Source organism: Ostrinia nubilalis, chromosome 21, assembly GCF_963855985.1.
Source record: "Ostrinia nubilalis chromosome 21, ilOstNubi1.1, whole genome shotgun sequence".
Taxonomy (NCBI): Eukaryota; Metazoa; Arthropoda; class Insecta; order Lepidoptera; family Crambidae; genus Ostrinia; species Ostrinia nubilalis.
The window spans coordinates 7,624,742-7,639,177 of record NC_087108.1 but is presented as its reverse complement, the minus strand read 5'-3'; the positions used below and the strand labels follow the sequence as shown (position 1 = coordinate 7,639,177).

General features: G+C 39.6%; 1 protein-coding gene across 1 annotated transcript in view; it reads right to left on the bottom strand.

Moving 5' to 3' along the window:
* Positions 1 to 831: 831 nt before the first annotated feature.
* LOC135082252 (nardilysin-like) overlaps positions 832 to 14,436 on the bottom strand; it is a 35,962-nt gene continuing 22,357 nt past the window's right edge. Inside the window, exons 14-24 of the mRNA XM_063977019.1 lie at positions 12,901 to 12,949; positions 12,717 to 12,818; positions 11,704 to 11,837; positions 7,301 to 7,430; positions 6,588 to 6,692; positions 5,965 to 6,108; positions 4,623 to 4,759; positions 2,642 to 2,786; positions 1,903 to 1,965; positions 1,714 to 1,815; positions 832 to 1,247 (exon numbers count right to left, since the gene is read on the bottom strand). Of these exons, the coding sequence (XP_063833089.1) occupies positions 1,050 to 1,247; positions 1,714 to 1,815; positions 1,903 to 1,965; positions 2,642 to 2,786; positions 4,623 to 4,759; positions 5,965 to 6,108; positions 6,588 to 6,692; positions 7,301 to 7,430; positions 11,704 to 11,837; positions 12,717 to 12,818; positions 12,901 to 12,949 (1,309 nt within the window). The 3' untranslated portion in view covers positions 832 to 1,049. The remainder of the gene's footprint in view (positions 1,248 to 1,713; positions 1,816 to 1,902; positions 1,966 to 2,641; positions 2,787 to 4,622; positions 4,760 to 5,964; positions 6,109 to 6,587; positions 6,693 to 7,300; positions 7,431 to 11,703; positions 11,838 to 12,716; positions 12,819 to 12,900; positions 12,950 to 14,436) is intronic.

Genomic DNA, 14,436 nt, shown 5'->3' with positions numbered 1-14,436 from the left:
CAAAAAAATCAATCAAAATAAATTCGAATGCAAAACAAAACTCTTAATATCATAAACTAATTTTACATTTTTTCAATATTTTTGCAGTTTTTTTTTCTAACGGTTTCTGGTTTCAACCAGAGGTGGAATTGTGTAAAGTAATCGTTATCATTTGACAGTTCATAACGTACGTTCTGTCAAACGCTTTGTTTAACTGACTTCATCGTACGTTATGAACTGTCAAATGATTACGATTGCTTTACACAATTCCACCTCTGTTGAAACAATGAAATTAAATTATAAACTAGGAACGGTTTTGCGTTAAATTATCAATAGATATGATATCAAATAACGAAATACGCAGTCAGAAAATTAATCTGGTCGCTACAGCTAGCTGGAAGAACATGTTAAAATACACAAGTCGGTTATTGTCTATGCTTCGTCTCTATCAACTGACTCCAATGAAAGTATGGTTCCTTCAGGTAATAATAGTATAGTATCTAGAATCTAGCTAGACAATACTATGAAAATTCCTGTATCCATGGCAGCTGTTATTGGTCAATTTATTAAATATTCTACATAATATTATACTAACCCCTATTTAATTATTTTTCACAGGTGGTAGCTATATTTTAACCAGAAATAGTTCACCTGTAAATGATTTTTTATAAGTTGCTTATTTTTTAAGCATATCCAATATGCAATATACAAAATGTATTCACAAAATTATGATGGGGTAATACGGTATTACCCCATCATAAATTCCACTCATACTACGCAAATTTCTCACTCACAATTTATAAATACTTTTGATGTTTATAATTTATTGAAATTTTGAAATATAAAAAAACATTTCGCAATTTTCAACGGTCTTCATTTATTAGAATTCACATGATCTCAAGTAAGCGTCATTTAAATATTAATCTATGTAGTTTTTGGGTTGAATTACCGTGAGACTGGTCGAGTTTTGACAGTACAGACGACGGCACATCAGCTTTTAATACTTATGTAGTGGTAATAGGTTCGAATTTTCAACTGAAAGTAGTGTGATGAGCCGTTGACTGTACCATCTAACATTGACCTAGCTCCACTTTAGGGATGTCGTAGATGGGGAGGTCTTTCTTGAAAGCCTCCATGTCCATGATGAAGTTAGCGTTATTCTCGGGCGTGTCCCCGATAGGCTGGCTCGCGTCGAGGTATCTTAAGTTGTAGTTCTTCATTTGGTTGGGCGGGGATATCACCTTGTTGTCCACTTTGTTGCCCATCACCTAAAAAATGGGGCGTTATTTATTACCAACTGGCTAACGTGAGTTCACTGCTGTCCATTCTATTTGATATGTTTTTAGTCAATCGATTTACGATCGCATAAGACACATGCTTGCACCTACAAAATGTTGAATAGGTTTCTACACCGTACCGACTACAGTCTACGAAATGAATGAGATTGACAACTGTCAGCGACGATACGCCACGGGATAAACTCGAAAGAGTGGATCCCCATTACCGCTATGAATTTTGAAATTCATATCTTTATGCATAAGGACCAAAATTAACTCTCTGCGTGAACCGAAGGCAACAGCGTAACGTACGTATACCACAAAGAAAAAATTAGGGGTTTATGAAGACCGCATTTACGTTTAAAGAATAACAAGACAAGAACTAATCAAAATTTTTAGAAAGTGTTGTTAGTTTTTATTGTTTATCTTACCTATATCAAATGACTTTTAATCTTACCTGGACGGAAAGTTTCCTGTATCGAGACCGGTTGCCGGTGGCGAAGTTATTCTCGACGAAAGCCCTGATGTCGGATGTCTTGACCTGCTCTATGGCGTCCGCCTAGAGGAGAAGAAGTAAGTTTAGCATTAGCTTCAAAACTTTTTAAACGGTTAGAAAAACGGATATTAATAATAGTATGATACTTACTTCAATGAAATGTCTCTGGAATTCATATTCCATGCTCACAATCTCCCTCCAATTTCTTTCCACCTGTAAGAAAAAGAAAAAAATCAAGTCTCTTCCTTTGTTAGGTGATGTCAAATAAGAAGACGGGGTTGGTGGTCGCAATACAAAATATCTGTACAGTCAGCGTCAAATAGTTCGTGACACCCGAAGTTGCCAAGAAGTTCGCAACACATGTTTGTTTATTACAATGAGGGTTTTCGCGATTGAAGGATCCGCCAGATGGCGATACGTGGACGGGGGGTCCAGATGCTGCGTGATTGGTTATTTTTGACATGACATTGACAGATATGTCAAAATCCACCAATCACGCAGCGGTCGGACCCCCCGTCCGCGTCCCGCCATCTGGCGGATTTTTCAATCGCGAAAACCCTCATTGAAATAAGGGGTGTTGTCTACTTTTTGGCCACTTTGGGCGTCACGAACTATTTGAAGCTGACTGTACTATTGTAAACTTGTCAATCTGTTGTGAGAAACTTAAACGATCATTATAAATGACAATGATAATTACAATAACTGAGACTATCAGGGACCATAGAGCACAAATGAGCTCACCTCCTCCTTGAGCTCGTAGTCGGTGGTGTGCTTGAGCTGCACGAGCGCCGTCTTGGTGGTCTGCAGCGAGCGCTCGCTCAGCTTGCGCATGTCGCGACACTTGTACCCGCGCGTCACGTGAGCTACGCTGTAGGGACAATGAGCTCACCTCCTCCTTGAGCTCGTAGTCGGTGGTGTGCTTGAGCTGCACGAGCGCCGTCTTGGTGGTCTGCAGCGAGCGCTCGCTCAGCTTGCGCATGTCGCGAGCAAATTTGCGCAGGAACACTTCTACTCGCGCGTCTACGTGCGCTACACTGTAGGGATAAATACGGGTATTTTATTAACAATCGTAGCGTGAAATCTTGATTATGAACTCAAAGCATAGCAGCCGCGTGTACGTTACTCCAGCTGGAAAGTAGCTCCTAGAGTGATATGAGTAGAACTTATAATTAGTTCCCAACGTGGTGTAAATGTGCGCCAAATTAGAGATTTGTGCGTGCTGTCGTTTTGGTACAAAACGGAAAAAACGATTCCTGCTGGAGTAACTGTTCTGTGGTCATCGATGTGTATGAATCCGTCGCTTTTTTGTATGCGTTCAAATTTGGTCGGGTAACCAGCCGTTATTTACAATTTGATATTTTTGTGTTTATCTTTTTTTAAGCGATACATTTCAAGCTGAATATTATATTTTATATTAGTTTAATAAACGCTGCGCGCTCTAATTATAAGGTTGACATCCGCTCATCTTGGTGTAGCTGATTCCTTGTATTTTGACGTCAAAGTTATAGCACCGTCGTAGTTACTTTTAGTGATATTATTCAATGACCCATGAATGTGCGTTTTTGAAACTTTTTATAGTTATAATACGTATTAAGAAGGATCGAATACAGTTTTCAGTGAGCTTGTATGTTGTGTTATTCAGGCGCTACACGATTTTTTCGGATTTTGAAGAAAGCTCGATTATTTGATATTTATAAATATTTTCATAAACATGTTTCTTTCACATATACGCACAAATCAAGAGCTACTCGTGTGTGTTTATTCTATAGGCGCACATATAACGGTTATTGAGATAGAACATTCTGCAAAACGTTACCCTGGCAGGAAATGCAATATCTTGAAAACCTGAAGACGCACAAATCACATTTTCAGCTCACATAATAGAACAAATGTAAGCTATCTGCTCGTTCACAGTTTTTCTCTTTCCGATCATTCGTTTAGAATTTTCCTGCTAGAACAACGTTACTCCAGCAGGAATCGTTTTTTTCGTTTTGTACCAAAACGACAGCACGCACTAATCTCTAATTCGGCGCACATTTACACCATGTTGGGAACTAATTATACGTTCTACTCATATCACTCTAGGAGCTACTTTCCAGCTGGAGTAACGTACACAGCAGCCGCAACGTCAAGCCGTGAGTACATAATGTAACTCAGTCTTACATGTCGCGTTAAGACCTGTGTCTTTCTATTTTAGTATGAACACAAATACAGTGTTTATAATGTTTAAGACATTCTTTAGTCTTTAATTTAAAAAAAAAAAAGTAATGTGGACCATTTTAACCATTCAAGAAGGTTGGAATGCTGATGCGCACTATGAGTAAGGAGGTTTTAATTTAATTTTTGTTTATAAGTGGCCAGCACTTTCTAGGCGGGACACGCTATCAAATATTGGTAGTATATTTAGACGTTGTGATATTGCCTCGCTGGACTACGCTATGAAATCGCAGTTTTGAGACTTGAAAGAAGAATTTGAAGTAAACTTACAGGAAAAAAAAATCGACTATTTTTGTAAATCTCAATTTGAAAACTACAGCAACTCAATCAACCAGAATATACGAGATGACGACAAAATAATACTTCAACTATTTTAATCAGATTAAAGATTTCATTGATGTGATATTAGAAAAAGCTGCGCTAATACTGGACATAACACCTCACAGAATAAATTATTTTAACTCACCTGCATTTACAGTTGCGCGAATAGACTCTTAGTACCAACGACAAAATGCCGAATGTGTACACCATTTGCGCATGAACGTTGTAACTTAGCTGTTCTATCGTGCGCAACGTATGGAACATAGGCTCATCCAGCAGCATCTATAAAGAACATGTCTATAGAATACAATAATTTTAACTACTAGACTCACCTAAACTTGTCCACTTGCGTGTTGACGGTTATAGAGTAGCCCAGAACACCGAATGTGTAGCGCATCATGCTGAAAACGCTGTAGCCCAGCTGTTCCTTCGTTCGCAACATGTCAAACACGGGTTCTTCCATCAGCATCTATAAGCGAACATCGTGCATTGCTAATAGATAAGCGGTAATAAGTAAGCTACATATTAATATGAATACCCTATAAACAGAGACATTTATTCTCAAATATGGATAAAATACTTATACCTTGTTTTGTAAATACATAGGTACATACATATTTTGAAAAAATACACCCATACCAATTCAAATACACATATCCATGCTCGCAAATGTTTATAATATAATGTTCAAGGATCGAACTTGAGACCTCTAGCATAGTAGTAGTTTTCACCCACGTCGAATCGATCGTCAATTGTTTTGAAAGACGACTGATATAAAAAAATTCACGGTCCAGATTTGGTTTATTCAAAGATGCATCGTACATACAATTAACAAGCATTGCACTTAACAAATTCACACACTCCATACCTTTCATATAAAAAAATCTGTTAAGGTACGGTCGACATCACATCAAGGCCACACATTTTCGTCGCAAAATATCGCTTATTACAACGAAATAATAGCTGCCTGTATTTAAAATCATGCGTCATTTCAATACACCTTGCATACTTGTAGAACATTTTGGTTCATACCAAACACAGGCTTCAATCTATTCTTCGTATGTGTATGCGTAAACAATAATTTTAATAGATTAACTAGGTCTAGCCTAGCGCTGAACTCAGTCTGTGCCTAAGGTATGGGAGCGGAGGGTGTTTTTGAGACGTCAATGTCAGCGAAACTTCAGATTTGTATGCTCTGTCACGTCATAATATGTCAATGTCATACCTCCCGTCACAGGATTCCCGTGCCGCTCCCATACCTCAGGTACTGAATGAGTTAAGCGTTATACCTATAGTATACTAGAGTCATTTTAGAATAAAGGCTCAATAAGCCATAGGGCTGATATTTCAATCGTCGGATAACTTTTAACTGAAGAATAAGTTTACAGTTTTGGGGTGGATTCGACAAAACAAGAGTAAATATTAATCTCAGAATAAACTTGTCATTTTTATTTTTGACATATTTCCCATAGTAAAACTGTCAATGTGCCAGTTATACCAGGAGTTAGTCTCAGATAAAAGTTTGGTCGAATCGGGCCTTAGTATGGGAAATATGTCAAAATGACAGGGTTATTCTTCAGATAAAAGATATCTGACGATTCAAAAATCAGCTCATTAAATCATATCAAGACTCTTTTATTAGCTCACTTTAACCGACGGTAAATTCACACTTACCATGATGACCTCCAAGATGGCGGTTTCCTTAGGCGTGGTGGCCGCAGTCTGGTAGTAATTAGTAACGATGCTGTTCGAAGACACCGGGTTGAGGCTCAGCACACGGATCTTGTGCTCGCCTAGGGGCAGCTGGTGCACCTTCAGCTGCGAAAATCATCAGGGCGTTTAGTCTCTAGGGATTGCAAAGATAAAATGTTACAAATATAGGGTGTAACAAAAATAATGTAAGATTTGATCCTGAAATTACATTGGTTACATTTGAAGTGTCGGAGACATGACATTTACAAGAGGGTGCTACTATCATTACTCAATTATTAGTTTTGATTTTAGTCACGTTAGACAACATTGAAGTGTCCCATATAATTATAGGAGGGGTTCAGATTTTTGCCACGTTGGACAACACTTTGACACATAATATACAGGATGGCGCTACTATCAATACTAGGTTATTAATTCCGATTTTTATCAATTGACGATTCAGAATCGTTGGACTATAACCCATTCCTCAGCTGTCAATTATATTTTTACAAAGTTGCCGACCATTTACTGTAAATATTATTATGTCAGCGAATCAAATCAAATCTTGCATTATTTTCTTATATTTGTACAAATATAGCTCTTACCACTGGCATTTCTTCAGGCAAAAGTCCTTCGAACTTGATGTTGGACCTGACGTTTTCTGAGATGCGGATGGCCTCGTGCCACGGGACGTTACCTTGAACTAGCACCTGGAAACAAATGGTTTTATTATGTTGTTGTTATATCGAAGGATACAACTAATCATAGCGACATGATTGAAAAATAGTAATAAGTTTTTAAAAAAGTTCAAATTTCTCCTATCTTCAGAGCTCTTTGAGACAAGCAATGATGAAATGACAAAATGCTCTGTCCTGCAAGCAATCGCGGGGGATGTCATCCGATTGTCACGGCAAACATGTTTTTGTGTTTTTGATAATAAAAAGTCAAAGTCAAAGTCAAAGTATTTATTTGCAAAGAATAGGTAAACAGTAAAGCTTCAACAACAGGCCAATGACAGGTCGCGCGACCAATGACAGTCCGCGCGGCCTGTCATTGGTCTATGATCGCGCCGGCGATGGCGATCTGCACGCGTTGGTGCGGATGAAGCTTAAGACCGCGCCCATATTTAGTTAGATGTGGTGTTAGAAAGAATAGAAACAAAACAGCCTTAAAATATCCAACATGGTTTATTAGAGAAACCAGTTTGATTGCGACTAAAGCCTGGTCCGTGAGCACGTAGAATTTTGTGCTCACGGACCAGGCTTTAGATGAGGCCGGTACTCAAGGTTTTTTGGAAACCCTGTGTATTACAACTTGCCTGCATATACATGTGGTCGAGTAGCGACTCGCTGAAAGCGCGCAGTTCCTCCAACGTTACGTTTTGCACGAGCATCGCCTTGTCGCGGAGCGATATGTACCGCTCCAGAAGTATGTTCATGCGGACGTCCCTGTAATAATATAACGTGAGTAAATATTGCCAGTGGATTGTGCTTTATTATTTGTACTAGCGGCTGCCCGCGACTTCGTACGCGTGAATCCCGTTTTACCCCCTTAGGGGTGGAGTTTCGTAAAATCCTTTCTTAGCGGATGCCTACATCATAACATCTACCTGCATGCCAAATTTCAGCCCGATCCGTCCAGTGGTTTGGGCTGTGCGTTGATAGATCACTATGACAGTCAGTCAGTCAGTCATTTTATTTATTTATTTACATAATTCTGTAGTCCTCGACTCTTGTCTATTTAGGTCTTATAATGTAACAACATCTTTGTATTGAGTAGATATATCAATGTGTAAACTGCGTCATTTTTATTCGTGCGTGTACTCACTTGGCGAGTTATGCACGTGAGACCCGTAGCTTCAAGTTAAATTGCACTCTATTTCATTGCCCCTAAAAAAGTTTTTGGGTGGCTTAATTGGCCAGCGTAAGCAGATTTGTGCAAGCCAAGTTGCACTCTACAGCGATGTACCTAAAGTAGTTTTTAGCGTGTACTCACTTTGTTAACTTGTGTGGGCGCAGCAACACGTTGTGATACGAGCACGCGCGCACGTCTTGCACCGCCTCGAACATATCCGAGGAGAAGTTTGTAGCTGTGCTTAGTGCTCAGATCATAGAAAGAGAATAGATATGAAGTCGCGCGTAACTACAACGAGAACCAGTGTCCCCACATTTCCCCCACCACAGCTCCCACACACACATTCAACTGTGTAACAACAAAGCGACTGAGAGTCTACGACAACATGTGCAACCGGCTTAAAAGTGCTGTGATTGGCCAGAAGGCGTGCCTTATGGCCAATCAATGGCCGCGTGACGTGACGCACACTTTGAAAAAAGCAATTAGAGAGAAGAAAGATAAAATGGAGTCGATAAGATATCGATACTTTAAATCCTGGGGGCAAGGCTCGAAATTGGTTTAAAAAATGCTTGTATGAAAACCTTTTTATTATTATACGTTATTATTGTTCTTTAACGATATTTGCATAAAGGAGTCAGTTCCATTTTGTATGGACGAAAAACTCAGAATCAATTATTGGGACTAAATGAAGTTACCTTATATTAATTTACCCCAACCAAAGCTCAATGTCATTATCGATGGAGTATAGAGTATAGAAGATGGAGTACTGACAAAGTTTGTATGAAAAGTCATGGGTTAAGTAGGTACTTGCGATTTTTACCAGTATTTACAATATTGGTAATATAATATTATTTACTTTAATAACAATAACAGGATCACTGTAATTATTATTAACTACTATCGCGCATTAACTTTTTAATTATGGCGAAATTCGTACCGCCTATGTTTATCAAAAATAATGCCTATATTAGGCTTTCAACTAGCTCTTATAGTAATTACATAGTTGACAGTTACTAATCCCTTCTACTATTGTTATTGTTTGTGTAAAAACTTAAAAATCGCAAGCAACTCATGATTTTTTCATTCAAAATTAGAAAATATAAAATAATAATTTACTTCTATTTATCGATAATAGGAAACCGTATTAGAACACGAGCCCTGCACTATGTTACGACCGGCACATGCGGCCGTACTGTGTATTTTCACGCGTCAGTGGATATCGGAAGAAATAAAATACATTGCGCAGTATTTACGCATGACATAAAGTGGTTGCTAACTAAATCGTCAATGTACAACGTGTTTGAATTTTTATCACCACTAATTTCGATATCGCAGTAAATGTCACGGCACTGAATTCGTTCGTAAAAATGTTTAGTTTTTTTTATTTATAAGCAAAATACCAATGGATTTGCAATACTTACATGTGGTAAATGACTTCATTGTTCCTGTAGTTCTTCGTTTCACTTATGTTATTGCACGTTACGACGCATTATCCAACAATATCGGAGAACATTTCCTCAGTACGACTGAATCGCGACTAACCTGGCGTCGCGGGCGATGTTCGTTTCTGGGCATATCGCGGAGACACGCGCCACGCCCCCGTTTCACATCTATTCCCTTCTATGATCTGAGGCTTAGTGGCAGTGGAAGCCGGCCAAATTGAACTTTATTGCGTCGTACCTAAAGTAGTTATTCGTGTACTCACTTGGCTAGCTTGTGTGGGCGTAGCAACACGTTGTGATACGAGCGCGCGCGCACGTCTCTAACTGCCTCGAACATGTCTGAGGAAAGATTTGTAGCTGCTTTGCTTAGTAGCAATAGAAGCCGGCCTAACTGCACTTTATTATGTCGTACCTAAAGCAGTTATTAGCGTGACTCACTTGGCTAGCTTGTGTGGACGTAGCAACACGTTGTGATACGAGCGCGCGCGCACGTTTCGAACCGCCTCAAACATGTCCGAGGACAGATTGGTGGCTGCTTTGCTTAGTGGCAGTGGAAGCCGGCCAAATTGCACTTTATTGTGTCGTACTTAAAGTAGTTTTTAGCGTGTACTCACTTGGTTAACATGACGTGTGAACCTCGAACATATCGGAGGACAGGTTTATGAATAAGCTTAGTGGCAGTGGAAGGCCAGCAATTCCAAACGAGTAAAATTGCACTCTATTACGTTGTACCTAAAGTAGTTATTCGTGTACTCACTTGGCTAGCTTGTGGGCGCAGCAACACGTTGTGATACGAGCGCGCGCGCACGTCCCGAACCGCCTCGAACATATCCGAGGAAAGATTTGTAGCTGCTTTGCTTAGTGGCAGTGGAAGCCGGCCAAATTGAACTTTATTGCGTCGTACCGAAAGTAGTTATTCGTGTACTCACTTCGCAAGTTTGTGTGGGCGCAGCAACACGTTGTGATAGGAGCGCGCGCGCACGTCTCTAACTGCCTCGAACATGTCCGAGGAAAGATTTGTAGCTGCTTTGCTTAGTGGCAGTGGAAGCCGGCCAAATTGAACTTTATTGCGTCGTACCTAAAGTAGTTATTCGTGTACTCACTTCGCAAGTTTGTGTGGGCGCAGCAGCAACACGTTGTGATACGAGCGCGCGCGCACGTCCCGAACCGCCTCGAACATATCCGAGGAGAGATTGGTGGATGCTTTGCTTAGTAGCAATAGAAGCCGGCCTAATTGCACTTTATTATGTCGTACCACAGAATAAGTAATAGTACAGGTACAGAAGGATTACTCCGCAAGACGATTTAAATAAATGCGAGTCTTGCTACGACGCGATACAGTGGAATTCAGCTCGCACAGCACTACGTACCTACAATTTTATTCACCTACAAGTTTTGTCTCTTTCTATCGCGTGCCTCTGAACTTTTCTTACGCTGTTAGGGTTGCTGTCTAGTGAAAAAATATTAAACTACTTATTTATAATGAGGTACGTATGTAGGTAAGTATGCATTCATTATGGAAAACCTTGGGAGAGGCCTTTGTCCAGCAGTGACGCATTCTGAGCAGTAGTCATAGTAGGTTAGGTTCCTATACTATCCTAGTAATTATTGATTACCCACTTGGCCAACATACCTTTCAGCATCTTTGGGAAGCGAAAAAAAAAGATGAATCCGGTAGATTAATTTTCAAATTTAAACACCCGAACGCCGCACAATATTTCTTTCTCTTTATGTCCATTTTTAAATAATACTTCGATCATAGAATTATAATCATACTACAACGCACGCCAGCGTCCTGACGAGCGCGCGCGTGACACTCGACTGATATAATACCCGCCGGCGGGGCGCTTCGCTGTAGGTAATTATCGGATGTACCGCGCGGAGTGAGCCAGGCCTGGTCGTACCTAAAGCAGTTATTAGCGTGACTCACTTGGCTAGCTTGTGTGGGCGCAACAACACGTTGTGATACGAGCGCGCGCGCACGTCCCATACTGCCTCAAACATATCCGAGGAAAGATTTGTAGCTGCTTTGCTTAGTGGCAGTGGAAGCCGGCCAAATTGAACTTTATTGCGTCGTACCTAAAGTAGTTATTCGTGTACTCACTTCGCAAGTTTGTGTGGGCTTAGCAACACGTGATATGAACGCGCGCGCACGTCTCATACCGCCTCGAACATATCCGAGAAAAGATTTGTGACTACGCTACTTAGTGGCAGTGGAAGCCGGTCAAATTGCACTTTATTGTGTCGTACTTACAGTAGTTTTTAGCGTGTACTCACTTGGTTAACATGACGTGTGAACCTCGAACATATCGGAGGACAGGTTTATGAATACGCTACTTAGTGGCAGTGGAAGGCCAGCAATTCCAAACGAGTAAAATTGCACTCTATTACGTTGTACCTAAAGTAGTTTTTAGCGTGTACTTACTTCGCAAGTTTGTGTGGGCGTAGCAACACGTTGTGATACGAGCGCGCGCGCACGTCCCGAACCGCCTCGAACATATCCGAGGAGAGATTGGTTGCTGCGCCGCGCATTTCTCGCGTCACCATGTCCACCAGTAACTGGGGACAAGTTTGCAGGATTTTAAACCTTATTCCGTCATTCATAAAGAACGCTGCCCAACTAATGAAATAAGAATGAAACTCGCCCTAAGAGATGACTTCACATCAAAGTAAAAGTATACAAGACTTTTCCCACTGCTTCAACTATTGTGTACTGTAGCCAAGACCACAGAATAATAATAAGTACTACGTACAGAAGTTTTACTTCGCGAAGGTATTTAAAAAAATGTATGTTCAATGTCATTAACAATATGGTGTAATTTAGCCTGTCTCAAGAGTCAAGCACCATTTTGTTGACAAACGTCAGTGATCGGCACTGCGCCGAAGCTATAGGGCTGACTTCGGTAAAATTATGTGACATGAGGTGCCAAACTGCGGAAAATGGCGGAGGAAATACATGATTTAGCATGAATTATCATGAATAATATTAACTACTTATTTACCTCTCAGTGTCTTAAGGCAACTTAAAAAAGTACATTCTGTGTTTTTATTATTATTTAGGCAGTTAAATACTGCACATTTCTTTATTTTCTTCCGTCATACCTACACAAGAATACGCGTGCGGGAGTCAATGTTCGCTCGTATATGAGGCCTTGTCGAATAGTATCCTGTAGGTGGGCCATCGTGCGTGTTTTGTTTTCGATGTAAACTCGCGGAGATGAACAGGCCTGCCAAGACCTACAGCCAATAAAAAGCGAACCAATAAAAGCAGGCCAAAGTTAATCTGTCATTGTTCCCGCAACAAAATTAAATAGAAGAATGAAAATTACTTTGAAATGAAAGAAAGTAGATCCTACTTCTATAAATAAAAAAAGTTTTTTTCATAATCAGAATCATACAGAACTGTAGGAGTTGTAAAACAAAACTAGAAATACTTACGTGCAAATTCTGACTATACCCTTGCACTTTCATTGCAATCCCCTTGTCTGAGACATACATAGAATGTAGGAGATCCGCCATGTTAGCTGGATACACTTCTTCCTGCAAACAAATTACAATTCAGTTACTTGTTCATAAGGGCCATTTTTATTCGATATTGTATGATATTGACACAAATGTATACCTTGAGACCTTGTTGTAATACGTCGTTCCATAAATCCATGAGGCATGCTCTGTAATAATTTTAAAAATATTAGAATTGCCAAATAAGTAACTAAAACTAGGCTTCTTTGCTGGTTAGAAGACAGGCATGTTACATTATTTTTGTCTGAAGAGCAGAGTCAGAAAGTACATAATTTTACTTTTGTATTTGTGCACCACGGTTTGAATTGTGAACTGAAGAATGTATATGTCACCGGAAAATAACAAGACTCGTAAGTTGATCAATTTTCTAGGTAGTTGATCAACTCTCGGAAAATAATAAACGGCATTTGTAATTAGTCCAGTCAATAAAGCATTATAGATGGAAAACCGTGGAACACAATTTTTGACTTCGGGACTTTATTTAGACTTGTTAGGAGGTGAACATAACAAAAGTCCCCGCCCTTAGCCCTTGAGCCAGCGGGGAGAGGGGGGTTTAAAGGTACCACTTTTCGGTTTTTCGCTTAATCCTTGGAAACTATGCGTCCTAGTGGCATGGCTACTATGAACCAAAAAAAGCTTATTCAATTTGCTACAGGTGAGATAGTCAAGTATTTATATATCTTGTATAGTTTTCGCGGTATCTGCTCTAGAAGGTCTGTAATATTGGAAATTTTATTTTTGTCTTACATGTTTCCATCAGGAGAAAATCGACTAAATCAACATTGAGCTAATATTCTAGACTTGCGGGAGCATGTTAAGCCTAGTTCCAGGGAGGGGACTGCACCGTGCGTATATTTAGACGAACCAATTGGAGCCACTTTTGACTCCTCATCACTCAAAAAGTACTGTGCATTAACACTTTAAATTTGGCTCATGTGTTGAGTCTTGCAAGATAAACATCAGCTTCAAAATTCATAAATATACCTCAAACGGTTCTTTAGGTATTGACGTCTAAAAACCTACATGGCTGACCTATAAGACCAAATTCTAATCACTTCCAGATGACCTTGAAGGTTCAAATTTGGCATCCAGATAGGTAGTTATGTAAATACAAAGGAAAAAATAAAAAACCAGTAAATTTTAACATTTCACAGGTAATAGATAGATTTTAGTGTCCTAAATGTCGATTTTTGAACGTCAATACCTAAATAACCGTTTGAGGTATATTTATGAAATTGGAAGCTGATGTTTATCTTGAAAGTCTCAACACATGAGCCAAATTTGAAGTGTTAATGCACAGTACTTTTTTAGTGATGAGGAGTCAAAAGTGGCTCCAATTGGTTCGTCTAAATATACGCACGATGCAGTCCCCTCCCTGGAACTAGGCTTAACATGCTCCCGCATGTCTATAATGTTTGTTCAATGTTGATTTAGTCGATTTTCTCCTGATGGGAACATGTAAGACAAAATTAAAATTTCCAATATTACAGACCTTCTAGAGCAGATACCGCGAAAACTATACAAGATATATAAATACTTGACTATCTCACCTGTAGCAAATTGAATAAGCTTTTTTTGGTTCATAGTAGCCATGTCACTAGGACGCATAGTTTCCGAGGATTAAGCGAAAAACCGA